The following is a 14,415-nucleotide window of genomic DNA, read 5'->3' as shown; positions in this document are numbered from 1 at the left end:
CATCCAAGTCAAATTATGGTAAGGCCTATTTTTTTTTCATAAAGTCAAATTATGTTAAGTTTAACTAAGTTTTTATCAAAAATTATTAACATGAAAAATCTAAAATCAATATCATTAGAAGATAATGAAATATATTTCATATGGTATCTACAAAATATCATATTTGTTCATAAATTCTTCTAAAAGTTTGGTCAAACTTTACTTCGTTTGACTTTCTGAAAAAATATAGGTCTTAACCTTTATGATGGAGGTAGTATAACAGAATCGAATGTGAGGAAAATAAAATGTTAAAGCTTTTATTTTGATACTAGACTGTTGATACACAGGCTTGGTGGTTGCAAATTTGTATCACCCTCTTCAAAAAAATGTAATAAGATATCTTGAACCGACAAGGCGTTTTTGCACTTGGGAGTAGATACTCCTGTTTTTTAAAATAAGTTTTAAATGGGTTTTGAAATATCAAAAAGTTCTGATAAAAAAATATTGCACAATAATCTCAATGTTCTATGTGCTTGCAAAGTCATTTCACAAAAAATCAATACTATTTGTGTCGTGTCTAAAATAAATAAAATTCGGTGCTAACAAATATCTCTTATTAAGAAATTTCTTTATCTTTTTTACTCAGGACATAAAACATGTAGGGTTTCCATGAAAATTGGCGTGCACATCTAAAATATGAACATATGCATGCGCAAAATTTTAGCTATTTTAAATGTTTTTTGAGCGGCATGAGCATGCACACCTAAGACCTAAGATCATGGAATAATACACCCCCCCCCCCCCCCACACACACACACACACACATGCACATACACACACTTCACTGAGTAACAAACTGAAGTTCTGAGCCAAGCCATAACAACTTGTGTCCCGGTGCCAAACAAGTTCATAACTAAACTGCATGGATATATAAATTTAACTGGTAAGATAAAAAAGAAAAGGAATGCGACCTTTCCTCATTTCGTGCAGAATCGGCAAGAACAAGCTGAACTCAGACTACTAACTATGAACATATTTGTAATAGCCGAGACAATTAATTGACCCTCAGTCGACATGAACAATGTTACATTTTTGTATGTTTTCTTATTTTTAAAGTTGCATGATGTGTATTATCTCTTATTTTCAATCATATGTGTATATTGTTACTTTGCCTAGCATGATACCTTTGTGAGCCCTTGTGATGAGGAGAATTTTGACTCATTATGGATTTGCAATGATTTTGGGTAGGGAAATTATAAGAGAGGAACGGATGGTAGAAGGTAAAGGGCCGAGTAGAGTGTGTAACTTGGGAAGGCAAGGGACGAGGTAGAAGAGGGGTACAGTTTCTCGCTAACTATTTCATAACCAATCACGATCCTACAATATCCTTCAAATTAAACAATTTTACTTTATTGCCCAATATATTCATATATTTTTGTGCCGTAGAAAATCACGAACATTCAGCTAGTTCACAATAACATGAAGTAATGCATGTATGTGACTCTAATATAATAGTCACTAGACCCAGATTTCCAGTTGATTAATTAATTTTAGTAAAATATTATTGACTTCCAATTTCTGTTTTTGCTATTTCTACGGTTTAAGATGAATGTTAATTTTGCAACCAGAGTTAAATGATCCAACATATTACTCCCTCCGTTCAGAAAAGAGGATGTCGCAGATTTATCTAAATTTAATGTATCTATATACTAATTAATGTCTAGATACATTAAATTTAGGTAATTCTTCGGCATTATTTTTAGGACGGTAGGAGTACTTCATTTATATTTTTCAATAAAAGGAATATATTAATATTAAAAGATATCAATTACATTCAGCCTCTGCAACAACACGCCACCCTAATGGCATTACGGATGCACACAACCCAAAAATGGAAAAGAAAACTAAAAAACAAAAGTCCTGCTACAGTATTTCAGGCCTAACAACAGCAGTACATCCACCACCAAGACAACGCCTAAAATACAGACTCTCCAAAAGCGTCGCCTACAAGAAGGGAACAATGCTCCAACACCGTCGTCGCCCGATCAAAGATCTTAGGTTTTCACCCTGACGATAGTCCCTGCTTTCAAAACAATGCCTCCAACAAGGTATTGCCAGGCACAACCAGTGAAGGTCAGGCCTTGGGTTTTCACCCTGAAAGGTAGGACTCTGAAGTTCACCTGTGCTATCGCCCCCACATTCATACCGTTGATGTGAAGCCCGGAACACCAATCAAGTACCTCAACATCGCGGAGACTTGAACCTCCCTTAGCTAGTCCTCCCATCCGGCCTTCATGATATTCTCTTCTTCTGACTTTCATCATGGATCCATAGTCACTCGATGTCAACACAGAAAAAGAGCTTCGCGCTGCTCCCTCCAGAACTAAACGGTCGGAATAAAGCATGGGTGCGCGCGACCGAATACCACCCGATCCAGCAAACTACAGGCAAAAGATGCGTTGTTCCATTCGCTGACGGAGCCTTCCGGAACTCAACACTCCGGCTAGATGAACATGATCAACATCCGGTAGGTCTTCATCTACGCAGAAGAAGAACCCTAGGACCACCACCTTCAAACCCGAAGCAGACGAACATGCCCCCACGCCGCCATCCGCTGACCAACAACGATGAAGGAGAATTCGGTGGACGGCGGTAACCGCAACCACACCATCCTCGCCCCGCAGATCGCTGCCCTGGCGGGCCCAAGATCCAACAGCCGCCGCCGCCCCCATCCATCATCGAAGGCCGTGGAGGTGGAGCCGCCGCCGCATGTCCAGGGCCGCTGCCCTAGACGCGGAGCACGTCGAAGTCGGTGGTCGCTGCCCCAGCTGCCACCGCCGATCGTCGCCTCCAACAAACCCCGGGCACTTTGGCGTCGGGGCCCGCCGCCACCATGGCCAGTGCCTATGGCAGCGGTGGAGGGAGAGCGCACAGAGGGAGGGGCGGCGAAAGGAGAGGGATCGCCCCCCCCCCCCGGCGGTGCCCTGGGGAGCGCCACAGGAGGGGTTATGGGAGATGGGAGATGGTGATGACTTGGACCAATATAATTCCACTTCGTCATGCTTGCTTTTCAACGTGGACAATGACAAAGGGAGTACTTTGACTGCAGATAACCTTGAGCTGAGAGGTTGGCCTAACAGTACCTCCTGCTCCTAAGGCTAAGAGCGCCAGAAACATGCACCCATATGTTCGTCCATTGCACCTTCACCATGGAGGTTTGGAACCATGTCCGTGATTGGGCAGGAGCCATTGCTAGGCCATTCTCTGTCCAGGACGGAGGGATTATTTCATTTGACTACGGATAACGCGGAGAGGTTGGCCTAACAATGGCTCCTGCATCCTCTGCTTAAGAGCGCCGAAAGTGCACCCATGTCTTCCTCCATTGCACCTTCACCATGGCATTTTGGCACCATGTCCGGGACTGGGCAGCGGAATACTTCCTTGTCCCTAGTACAACCTTTGCCAACACGGAAAAGTGGTAGCTGCGATTCAGAAAACGACCGTCAAAGAAACACCGTCACGACTTTGATACGGTGGTGATTCTGGTCCACTGGAAGATCTGGAAGGCGAGGAACTCCAGGGTATTCGATAAAATAGCACCCAACGATATGGAGGTCTTTGAAGCCATCCGTGATGAGATTTCGTTGTGGCGCTCGAATAACACGAGTTGCAGTTATCTGGAGTGTTCTAGTAGTTTTTTTGGCTGTGTTGTATGGGGATGTTCCATGCAGTTGACATGGGCGTGTCCACTATTCGATGTTCCCTTTACCCAACCCTGCTCCATCTAGGAGCTGGCAATTGTGCGGATTTTCCACATGTCGTAAGGTAGTCTCTGTCACATGTTTTTTGGAGATTCCTGCAAAGTCCACGAAGTCAAAGACTATGATACATTTGCATTTAACCCCCTGACATAGTTTAGAATCAACCCCCATCTAGCCTAGGAGAGGATAACCTCAGACCCCGAATCCATCTAACCATAATTCTTTGTTCCCCACGCCCACTCCCTGCTCTGCTCTAGCCCTAGCACAGCCTCCTACAAAACTCAACGAGCCCGCCGCCAACACTTTGCTCCCCAGTGCCGCCTCAATTGCATCCCTCCTCAACCATAATCAACTAGGTCAAGGGCGGCAAGGGGGTGCACCGAGGGAGGCCACGGGTTAGGGGCATTGCGCCCTCCAGCACCACCACCCTCTTGTAGACCTTCTCGAGCTAGCCCATCAAGAACCCTCTCCAACTCGTGTCTCGGTCGACGACGACCAACGGCGGGAGGCGAGGCACCGCAACCCGTATTCCTCTAACATATGTGCATGACGTCGGGAGGGGTGGCTCTTCTCCTCTACATTGACGATGACCGGCGGCAGGAGGGAGCGTAGAATCTGAGCATGATAACAGGAGGTGAGGCGCCGCACCCCTTCCTCCGACGACTGTTCCCCACTGGTAGCCAACGATTCTGAGCTCCACCATCTCAGATACGAGCTCCACCTCCCTCCTTGGTTTTTTTTCCTTTCGTTTTTTTGCTTTATTTTTGAATTGGATGTTCGATTCTTGATCAAGTTCTGAAAATTTGTTGTTTCGGACATGGTTCTTTCATGTTACTTAAATTCTTTCAGGTATCTATCAAGATCTAGTTTTGTTCTTTCAGTTCTTGATCCGTGATGACACTATTATAAAACATGACAAATTCTTGATGTATCTCCTATGAAACAACAATATTGTGGTGTATTCTTAAAAATATGGCAGTATATGATTCTTTGATTAACTTGACAAGAAACTAGCTCGTTTTGGTAATCTTGATAAGAAACCCTGAGAAAATCTTTTAATAAACTTCCACGTGTGAAATCTTGCTTGATATGTCTATAATCTTGTTATGAACTGCTATCTTGTATGGATCTGCTGAAACCTTGAATAAAACACGGAGGATTTGATAATCTTTGGAATAATTATATGATTTATGTATAATTCTTAGCAGAACCCTGTATAAAACTTGTATGAATATATTGTTGAATATCCCTGTCAAAAGTCTTATAAGAGTTGTAAGAAACTTCTAAAAATGAAACAAATATTAGATTAATATTTTTGACTACTATTTGGAAAAATATTGCTTGAAATAGTTATTGTTGAAATATTCGACATATCTTGTATATATCTGCTGTTAATCTTGAATATTAAATAATCTTCGGATATTCATATGAATTATGTATGATTCTTGTCAAAAACTTGTATAGAATTTGTATTTCTTAATTGTTTCATAGCTGTTTTCTCAGTTGACTTGTCTCAGTTAGTTTTGTTGATATATTAAAAATTTGTGAATTGTTCTTCGAAAAATTACGGGATATGAAAAAATGTTGTCTGGTATGACTCTAAAATGAGGATATGAAAAAACTGAAAAATTAGGAGGTGTTCTGCAAAATACAAATGGACTTAGGATTGGAGGTGTGAAGGTCCTTTCATAAAGTTGCTAGCATGAATCTCCAACAAGCTTACGGCATGAGATAGTGCCGGGGGCCCTTCTTACATCATGAGATGCATTACTTGAGTCGGCAACAACATTCAATGTGGACAATGGCATAAATATGGTGCAATCCATATCATTGCAGTATTGGATTTGTTTTTTTATTGAATTGAGAATTTCCAGACCTCGTACTTATGACCAGGAGGAATTGTACTTATCAATAAATTGTAATTAGTGGGCATTTCATCATACTGCTTCCAGCAGCTATGCAGTACCGTACACATCGTGCAAATTTTATTCATAATTATTCATGATTCCCTGATGATGCGGAGTTGCGGACATAGAGCCAATGCAACTGCATGGGCGTCGTGTCGCTGCGCGCTGAGGCCCTCCTGATGTCCTACTATATACGATGAGCTGTGAAAAAAAGGGGCTGTTAAGGGCACTGCTAAAATGAACTTTGCGCCAAAATAAGGTAGAGGTGGTTGTCGAGTAAAGGGCGGGACAAAAATCTCCTAAAACTAAGATTACAGTTTGTTAAGCTGTTGAATGTGAGTCCGGATTCTGTTTTATGGCTGTTCAAGAAAAAAAAAAAGGGAATCTATTTTATGGTGTGAACGATGATTCATGGTTACTTGTGGATCGTACCGTCTTGCTTAGATTGCCTTTTTCTAGGACGCAAGTTGGATATCTGGTATCGCCGATAAATTTAAATTTGCCAGCCATTTATGTGCTTTCCGCCCAAGTAAATTTCTTTCACATGTTTTGTGGTTACTCGTTCTTCGTTGCACAACAAAATTGCAAGATATCTTGTTCAGAATAAAAACTAAAAAATCTTTAGAGACAAAATTAGACGATGATAACAAGATCTTTCGATTAGTTCATCACCAACTATCGATCGAACGAGATGTTCGAACTCCAAAACCCTAGATGTATTGCCACCACATACATGGCAGCTGCCTAGCCTAGGCTAATCAAAACGATGAAAAACAATGCAAACTCTTCTTCGAATCTAAGATAGACTAATCTAACGGATAAAAAACGATGCAACTCTTATTCGAATCTAACCTAATCGAGATCTAGGAACTCCTTGATGGGGCTCTCTAGCTGGCCCATGACGGCAGCCCACCCGGCCTGGGTCGGGTTCATGTCGTCCCAGAAGAAGTACCCGTTGGGCTCGTCGCACACGCTGTATGTACTATAGATCTCGTTGTACTCATCATATGCACGCTGCCCGCAGTAACCCTTGGGGTCCACGCTCTCGCAACACGGCGTCAGCTTGTGCCCAAATTTGTGTGCCAGCTCGCCGCGGCCATCGCCATGGTGCCCGATGATCTCAGTGAAGGCGGCGCTGATGTCGAGGACGAGCACGCCCTCCTTGTCGGCCAGCTTGTCGCCGAGGTATTTGTTGTGGAGGGAGGCACCTTGGTTGCCCTGCTCCTCGCAAGTGGTGTGGTTGTTCGGTCTTGTCTGCGATGGCGCACAGCCGACAGGGAAGAGGTTGTTGACGATGACTTTATCCACACCGATTTCCTGCAGCCGCGCAACGACCGTCTGGATCTCCGTAGTGACCTTGTCTACGAAGGCGGTGATCTGTATGTAGACATGAAGAATTAAAATTAGCTAGATGCGAGTGCGCGCGCGTGATTGAAAGAAAAACTGTTTATCAACCGTCTCATGCAGTGGGACTAGCTGCTGTATATGCTAGTACTCACATCAAAGAAGCCGCTGGTTCTAACACCGACGCGGGCGTAGTCGTTGCCGGAGATGGCGACGAGAGCGACAGAGTTGCCTTCGAGATGCTCTTTCTTGATCTTTTTAGCCTTGACGAGCTTGTGGAAGGCGTGGACCTGCTCGCCGAGGGTTGTCACTCCTTGTTGCACCTCAAAAACGCCAGCGCCACCGGCGGCGAAGTTCATGCCGGTCTGGCCGACGTGGCTTGTGACCATGTGCGCCGGAGGGGATTCAGACTGCCCCAGCATGTTGGCTGCAACAAACAAGTACAAAGAATATAAGATGGATCTATCAAAGAAAAATTAGGAGTTTGTACGAGGCAGTAGATCGAGAGAGATGAGATTGGTCAGGCACGAACCGATGAAGTCGGATTGAACCATCTGGTTGTTGGAGAAGCGGCCGTTGGCGCTGTAGGGCTCATGCCACTGGCGCGTCAGCTCGGGCCATTGGTCATTCTTGCTAGGCAGGTTGCCATTGTCGGCGAAGGAGTCGCCGAAGACGTAGAAGCTGTACCCGTCGTACTCCTCGTCATGGTGATGGTGCTTATGGTCATGCTTGTGCCCGCCGTTGTGTCCACCGTCCCCGTCGTGGTCGTGGTCGTGGTGATGCCCCTCTCCGGGCGGGTGGTGACCCTCTCCTGGCGCGTGGTGCCCTGTCCCGAGCCCCTGCGGCCGAGCCGACTCCACGCGACAAACTGCACACGATCAATCAAGAGGCGAGAATAGAGCAGTAATTAGTCGATGCATAAACAGGCGCTGGGTGCGATCTGGAAATGCAAATGTATGCGTGCATGCAGGGCACACGAACCATTGAGATTGAGGAGGAGCAGGAGGGCGAAGGCGAGGAAAGCCGTCGATGGGAGCTTCATCCTGCACGACGGAACAGATCGGTTTGGTGGATGAGTAGTGCGCGGTGGCGGCGGTGGCGGAGGAGGTGGTGGGGGAGAGTGCGGTGCTCGGTAGTATATATAGCCACGGTAGCTGCGTGAATTTCTCCTATGTTGTTGCAAGCGGCGGCGGATCGTAACGAACAAACCTGTCGCCGGTAGTCCCGCTCTCCGTGCCGCTTGTTGCGGGCGCGGTCCAGTCTTCCTGCTAACAATTTTTTTCTGGATTTCTTGTGCACGTCGCCCACTTTTGCATGTAAGTTGCAACAACCCACGTATGCTCATTTGCGTGCACGATGACGCTGGTGCAACCGCATCTCGTCTCCTAGAAGTACACCCCATTCAATATGAAGGAGTATGATAGAATATCTAAACCAATAAGCTTATTTTTCATTCCCCATGTTGTCAAAACAAGAACTGCGCGCATATATCAGTCCAATTTGTTGCGAGAATCAAGGTTTTTAGTATCGGGATATATAGTAGGTTAGTATCGTTTTCTTGTCGGCAATATCATATCGAGTATCATGATACTGTGAGATTTTTTTTAATATAACATACATATTAATAATATATCTCAAAAAGATTTAAATGTAATTTTCAATTTGAATTTTGAGCATATTCTACGTCTTCCATATATAGGCTGAATCTTCTAAATGATGCATTTACATAAATATGGGCCAACTCATCTAAAAAGATGTTGATTCTTGCACAAATTTTGTTCATTCTTCTCCAGGATTGTTAGATTGGTCAGCGGAAATTTTATTTGTAGAGTCCATTTTCTATATGTACTCTGGAATAGGGGGGCTTCACAACGAGTCCTTCCCGTTCTAGATAGGCGAGTCCGACGGCGAGGGTAGGACGGCGTGGCGGCGGAGGGGCGGTGTGTGAGCTCCTCCAGTATCGGGCGGAGGGGAAAAGCTTTGGGTGAGTGAGAGACCGCCAGTCCGACGTGTCTCATTGGGTCAACAGTCAACACCATTCAAAAGCAACGGTCAATTCACAACCACCGCGGCTCCCTAGCCATCACCGTTAACGGCAAGGCCTCTGTCCAGACGGCAACCCTCCCGTCCAAGCGTCTGCGAGAGGTTTCAAACTAGAGGAAGGGGAAAACTGAGGAAAAGTTAAGCGGCGGGGAAAACTGAGTCAACTAACGAACCAGGGGCACTGAAATAGAAAGCCCAAAATGATAAACCATCACCGATTTCTTGTAGCCATTACTTTTCACGCTAAAAATGATAAACAAAACAATCTATTTGAAGTTTGAGAGGGTTTACCATCTACTTATGTTAACTTTCGAGGTTTTGATCTGAAAATCAACTGGGTATTATAAAGGGAAATAAAAGTTCAAAAAAATGTAAAAACAAAATAATCTACCTATCTTTGTATATAAGATCATCTGTATGATTTTTGAGATCATTTAGAGAAGGTCGAAAAAACCTAACTTGTTACAAAAGCAGGTTTCAGTGAGACAAATAGGCATGCGCTTAAGCAAAGTGATTTTTTTGAACATCTCCAAATAACCCCAAGTTTGGCATACATGATGCCATACCTGTAACAACAAGGAATATCTAAAAAGTTTCACAAAATTTGAAATTTAGGGTGAAAATGATGCCATACACGATGCTGTTTTACGAGGTTTTAACCTAAAAATCAACTGGGTATTATAACGAAAAATAAAAAGTTCGAAAAATGTAAAAACAAAAAAAATCTATTTATCTCTGTATATAAGATCATCTGTATGAAATTTGAGGTCATTTAGAGAAGGTAGAAAAAATCACCTTGTTACAAAAGCTTGTTTCAGTGAGACGAAACGGCATGCGCTTAAGCAAAGTGATTTTTTCGAACATCTCCAAATGACCCAAATATGTCATACATGATGCCATATGTGTAACAACAAGGAATATATAAAAAGTGTCAAAAACTTTTCCCAAACCGTATAGCTCTGTCAAAAAGAACCTCACCATGGTGCCAGTAAAATTTTTAGTTACAAACTTTCGTACTTTACCTAACCTTCAACAGGAAACTTGTTTCAAATTTATTTTGGCATACAAGAAACAAATCTCACCTTGATTCGAGCACCACAACCTCCAAACGATGCAGATGCCGATATCGGCATGGTCAGAACGGCTATGTTCGCCGCCACTGCTAGGTCACCGTCGAGATGCACCCACAATCCCTTCCCCTCATTCGATCACTGACACACCAGAGATACCGCCGAGGCCAATGCCGAACGTACATGCTGATGCCAATGCAGAACGTACACGCCACACCGCCCCGCTATGTTGAACGCCACAGACCACCGCGAGGTCTTTCCCTTCGCCACCACACTCCCCTAGCACCCATCTATACACGCCAGAAATGAGAGACACTAGTTTTCTCTACATTGCTCGCGTCCGTGTCCGACACCGTCAGTCAAAGTGTTGAGGTAGTCGTCGATGTCCTCGGCCATTTCTTCTCTTCTTTGCATGGTCAAACGCGTCGATTTCATATCTATCTAATGCTTCTGGTCTCGCCTCATGCAGTTCTTTGTGGACATCGATCTCATCTCGGCACCCCGCAGGCCACCTCCTCTGTGCCATCGCTGTAAAGCTCCTTTTAAAAATCTAATCCTACCCGTGTATTGCCCCTTGTATCAGTGTCATGGTCCCACTTGTCATTCAATATACCGAAGCCCCACTCGTCCGCGTTTTGGTCAGGGATATGGCGATGCTTACGGTCAAACAAAGATGGATGGTCTGACGTGTCTTTGCGGGCTCTACGTGGCCCCACTAGTCAGCAGATAACGGTCAAAGTTGTTGACCCATCGGGCAACCGGCCGTTCCAGCACTTGTGAGGGTTTTACACAAAGGATTGGACAAAACTGAGGAAAAACTAAGCGGATGGGGAAAGCTGAGCACAACTAAGGACCCGATGCACGGAAATAGAAACCCCTACATTAAAATGCTTCTAAATACATTTAAATTTGAGATATCTTTATGGGATGGAGACAGTATAAGATATAAACCATACACGTTTTATCTTCTGATGAATTACATACAAATGGTCGTCTAGGTCATGGTCTAAGTTTACTTTGTATAGCCCCCACATTCCATATTGTTATATTTACTAGCTTTGCACCAAGTTAAGTTGCTCTAAGTTTGACCAAGTCTATAGAAAAACATCTCAAAAAAATCCATAGAAAATATATTCAATTTCAACACCAAACTAGTTTCATTAGAAAATATATTACCATTTACAACAGCAAACTAGTTTCCTTAGAATATATTCCCCACGTAAATATACTTAATTTTGTAGATATTATCACAAATTTTTGTATGACTTAGTCAAACTTTAAAACATGACTTCGAACAAAACTAGAACACACTGATTTGCATATGATTAATATTTAACAGTCTCAGCGAGTTTGCTGAACAACTGGTTTAATAGAGTTATTTTTCCACGCCAATTTTTTAACAGTTTTTAGATACTTCCTCTAATGCAAGACCTTGTAGATTTTTTGAATTGGACTAGATACAAATTACATGCATTCAAAAGCTAAAAGGTACACTCTTGTTCCATATTATTGTCGTGTATAGATATATATCTAAATCTGCCACAACCACTTTCCTCCGATCTCTAATACTTATCGTTGAAACAATCAAATAGACGCACATTAATATGTTTAGATACACTCGATTCAAGATAAATATTATGGATGAGAGGAAGTTATATGTTCCCTCGCATTTAGGCCGTTATGCTAGTTTTAACTTGAACTCTTGAAGTTAGTTGAACTAACGAAATTGGAAGTACCGCATCCTTAGATTTTTGTTATTGCTGGGATCGCGTACGCACGGCCACGTAATTAACAACCACGGCAACATGGGATCTCAGCTGACACCCCTAGCTTGTACGGGTTGCGGAGTACGTACTTAGATAGCCATATAAATACTTGGCACAGCCGGCGATATATACCCTGCTCCTCGATCTCCAAGACATCACCCGCCATGATGAAGCCCTCGGCGATCATCTCCCTCGCCTGCGTCCTCCTGTTCATTCTCAATGGTGCGTATGCTCGTCCGTGTTCCATATATACTAGATCAACTTCATACTCCAGCACGCACGCATTCGTTTCTACACAGATCGATGATGTTTCTCGGCCTCTTGAATGATCCATTGCGTGCAGTACCTCGCGGGGAATCGTCCCGGCCGCAGGGGCTCGGCGCAGGACACCACTCGCCCGGACAGGGCCACCACGGCGGGCACGGCGGGCATGGCGGGCACCAAAACGATCAACCTGCAGACTACAATGGATACAGCTTCTACGTCTTTGGTGACTCCTTCGCCGACAACGGCAACCTCCTCAAGAAGTACCCAAACTCGGAGCTCACCCGCCAGTGGTATCCTCCCTACCAGGCCTCCGGCCGTTTCTCCAACCTCCTCGTTCAGTCCGACTTCATCGGTGCGTTATTCCGTGGACGATCCATTCTCCATCTCTCGATCTACTTCCGTACGTGCAAGCAAACTTCTCTATGCATGGTCCGATCTATGATTAACGCTGCTTGTTTGCACTTTACAGCCTTGCTGCTACGGCAGCCCGTGTCCCCTCCGCCGCACAGGCAAACTCGCGGAGTCGGCCCGGCCGGCATGAACTTCGCCGCCGGCGACTCCGGCGTGTTCGACGTGCCAGGCACCCCTACCCTCACCAGACAGGTCCACACCTTCAACAAGCTCGTCAACGACGGGGACATCAAGAAGGAGCACCTCGACGGCCAATCCGTCGCGCTCGTCGCCATCGACGGCAACGACTACGCCCGCGTCGGCACCCACACCAGCAGCTTCGCCGACGTACGTGAACACCATGCATCCAACGCATCGAGCAACTGAACGATACTCCGTTCACTAATGTGCGCGTATATATATACACACACACAGGTCACGGCTTTGGTCGACAAGGTGACAGAGGAGATCGTGGCGAATGTGGCGCGGCTGCGGAACCTCGGTGTCAAGAAGGTGCTCGTCAACAACCTCTTCCCGCTCGGGTGCGCGCCGTCGCTCTCCAGGCCCAACAACTACGCTTACTGCGACGAGGAGGGCAACCAGGGCGCCGCGCTCCACAACCGCCTCCTCGCCGAAAAGCTCGCCGGCATGGATGGCGTTCTAGTGGTGGACCTCAGCGCCGCCTTCTCCAGGATCGTCGGGCCCAGCCCCGACACCGACATGGTGAACCTCTTCCCCAACAAGCTGGCGCCGTGCTGCGAGAGCATGGACCCCAAGGGGTACTGCGGGCAGGTGGACCCGGACACCGACGCGGCGCTCTACAAGGTGTGCCAGGACCCCGACAGCTACTTCTTCTGGGACGAGATGAACCCCACGCAGGTCGGCTGGGAGGCCGTCATGGAGCCGCTCGACAGACCCATCAGAGAATTCCTAGGGCTCGTCACCTAGTTACTTACTCCGTCCTAAAATGTAAGGCATCTAAGGAATAGTTAAAAGTCAAAGTTTTTTTTAAGTTTGACCAAGTTTATACATAAAAATATAAACATTAACAGTACTGAACCAACATTAATAGATTCACTATAAAATATATTTTCTTAATATGTCTATTCCATATTGTAGATGTAAATATATTTTTCTAAATATTTGGTCAAAGTTAGTAAAGTTTGACTTTTGACCAGTTCTTAGATGCCTTACATTTTAGAACGGATGGAGTAGATTCAAAGATGAGTCTTACATGTATACATTTTCAGTCGTAGACCTTTTGAATTTAGAGCGATCGAGATGTAGTTCAAATGCATGGCATGGCTTAGTACCAACTGTTTCAATCTAAGAACATTCTGCTTTAAGGAGATTTTACAGAAATGCTAATATTCTTTTAAAAATAAAATACTAAAAGAAGGGAGTGTCTCTTTAACAATTGACTAATTTCCAATTGGGCAACATTCGATTTTTTTCCAACCAATTCTGGATTGCCACGTGTATATCAACTTCTACTATTTTCGCCTTTCCGTTATGTATACAGAAATCGACTTATTTCCAAAACTTCCAACACTCAACCTTCTCTTTTGCAAAAACGAAATTGGCCGGTTCCCCTTTTGTACCTCTCTTGGTTTTTTTTCTCTTTCGGCAAGCGCGGGAAAATCAAAATCGGACCCACGAAACAAGAAGACAGTGACCACCTTTTTGAGAAGGAAAAGGAGAGAAAGGGAATGAGAGGGAAGGGAACGGAGCAGAAATTGCTGGCCTTGAATCCAGAAGATGCAGACCAGGAAGATGGTGGAGATGGACACAACAGCTAGATCGGAATGCGAACTCAAAACCTTGGAATTCAAAATCTCAACCAGGTGATCTTATATCGATTCCTTCTATTTTCCTTGAATCCCTGGTT

At 44.7% G+C, this 14,415-nt stretch overlaps 2 protein-coding genes across 2 annotated transcripts; one reads left to right on the top strand and one right to left on the bottom strand.

Moving 5' to 3' along the window:
* Window positions 1-6,499: 6,499 nt before the first annotated feature.
* LOC124697685 (GDSL esterase/lipase At3g09930-like) lies at window positions 6,500-8,033 on the bottom strand. Its single transcript, XM_047230235.1, has 4 exons — window positions 7,973-8,033; window positions 7,524-7,859; window positions 7,147-7,418; window positions 6,500-7,024 (listed from the first exon to the last, which is right to left on the bottom strand). The coding sequence occupies exons 1-4, from the start codon at window positions 8,031-8,033 to the stop codon at window positions 6,500-6,502; spliced, it is 1,194 nt and encodes a 397-aa protein (XP_047086191.1).
* A 4,001-nt stretch (window positions 8,034-12,034) lies between these two features.
* On the top strand, window positions 12,035-13,475 carry LOC124697684 (GDSL esterase/lipase At5g03610-like). Its single transcript, XM_047230234.1, has 4 exons — window positions 12,035-12,092; window positions 12,214-12,489; window positions 12,607-12,899; window positions 12,984-13,475. The coding sequence occupies exons 1-4, from the start codon at window positions 12,035-12,037 to the stop codon at window positions 13,473-13,475; spliced, it is 1,119 nt and encodes a 372-aa protein (XP_047086190.1).
* Window positions 13,476-14,415: the final 940 nt, after the last annotated feature.

This window comes from Lolium rigidum, chromosome 3, assembly GCF_022539505.1.
Source record: "Lolium rigidum isolate FL_2022 chromosome 3, APGP_CSIRO_Lrig_0.1, whole genome shotgun sequence".
Classification (NCBI taxonomy): Eukaryota; Viridiplantae; Streptophyta; class Magnoliopsida; order Poales; family Poaceae; genus Lolium; species Lolium rigidum.
The sequence above is the reverse complement of the archived record's forward strand: the minus strand, read 5'-3'. Positions and strand labels throughout refer to the sequence as shown.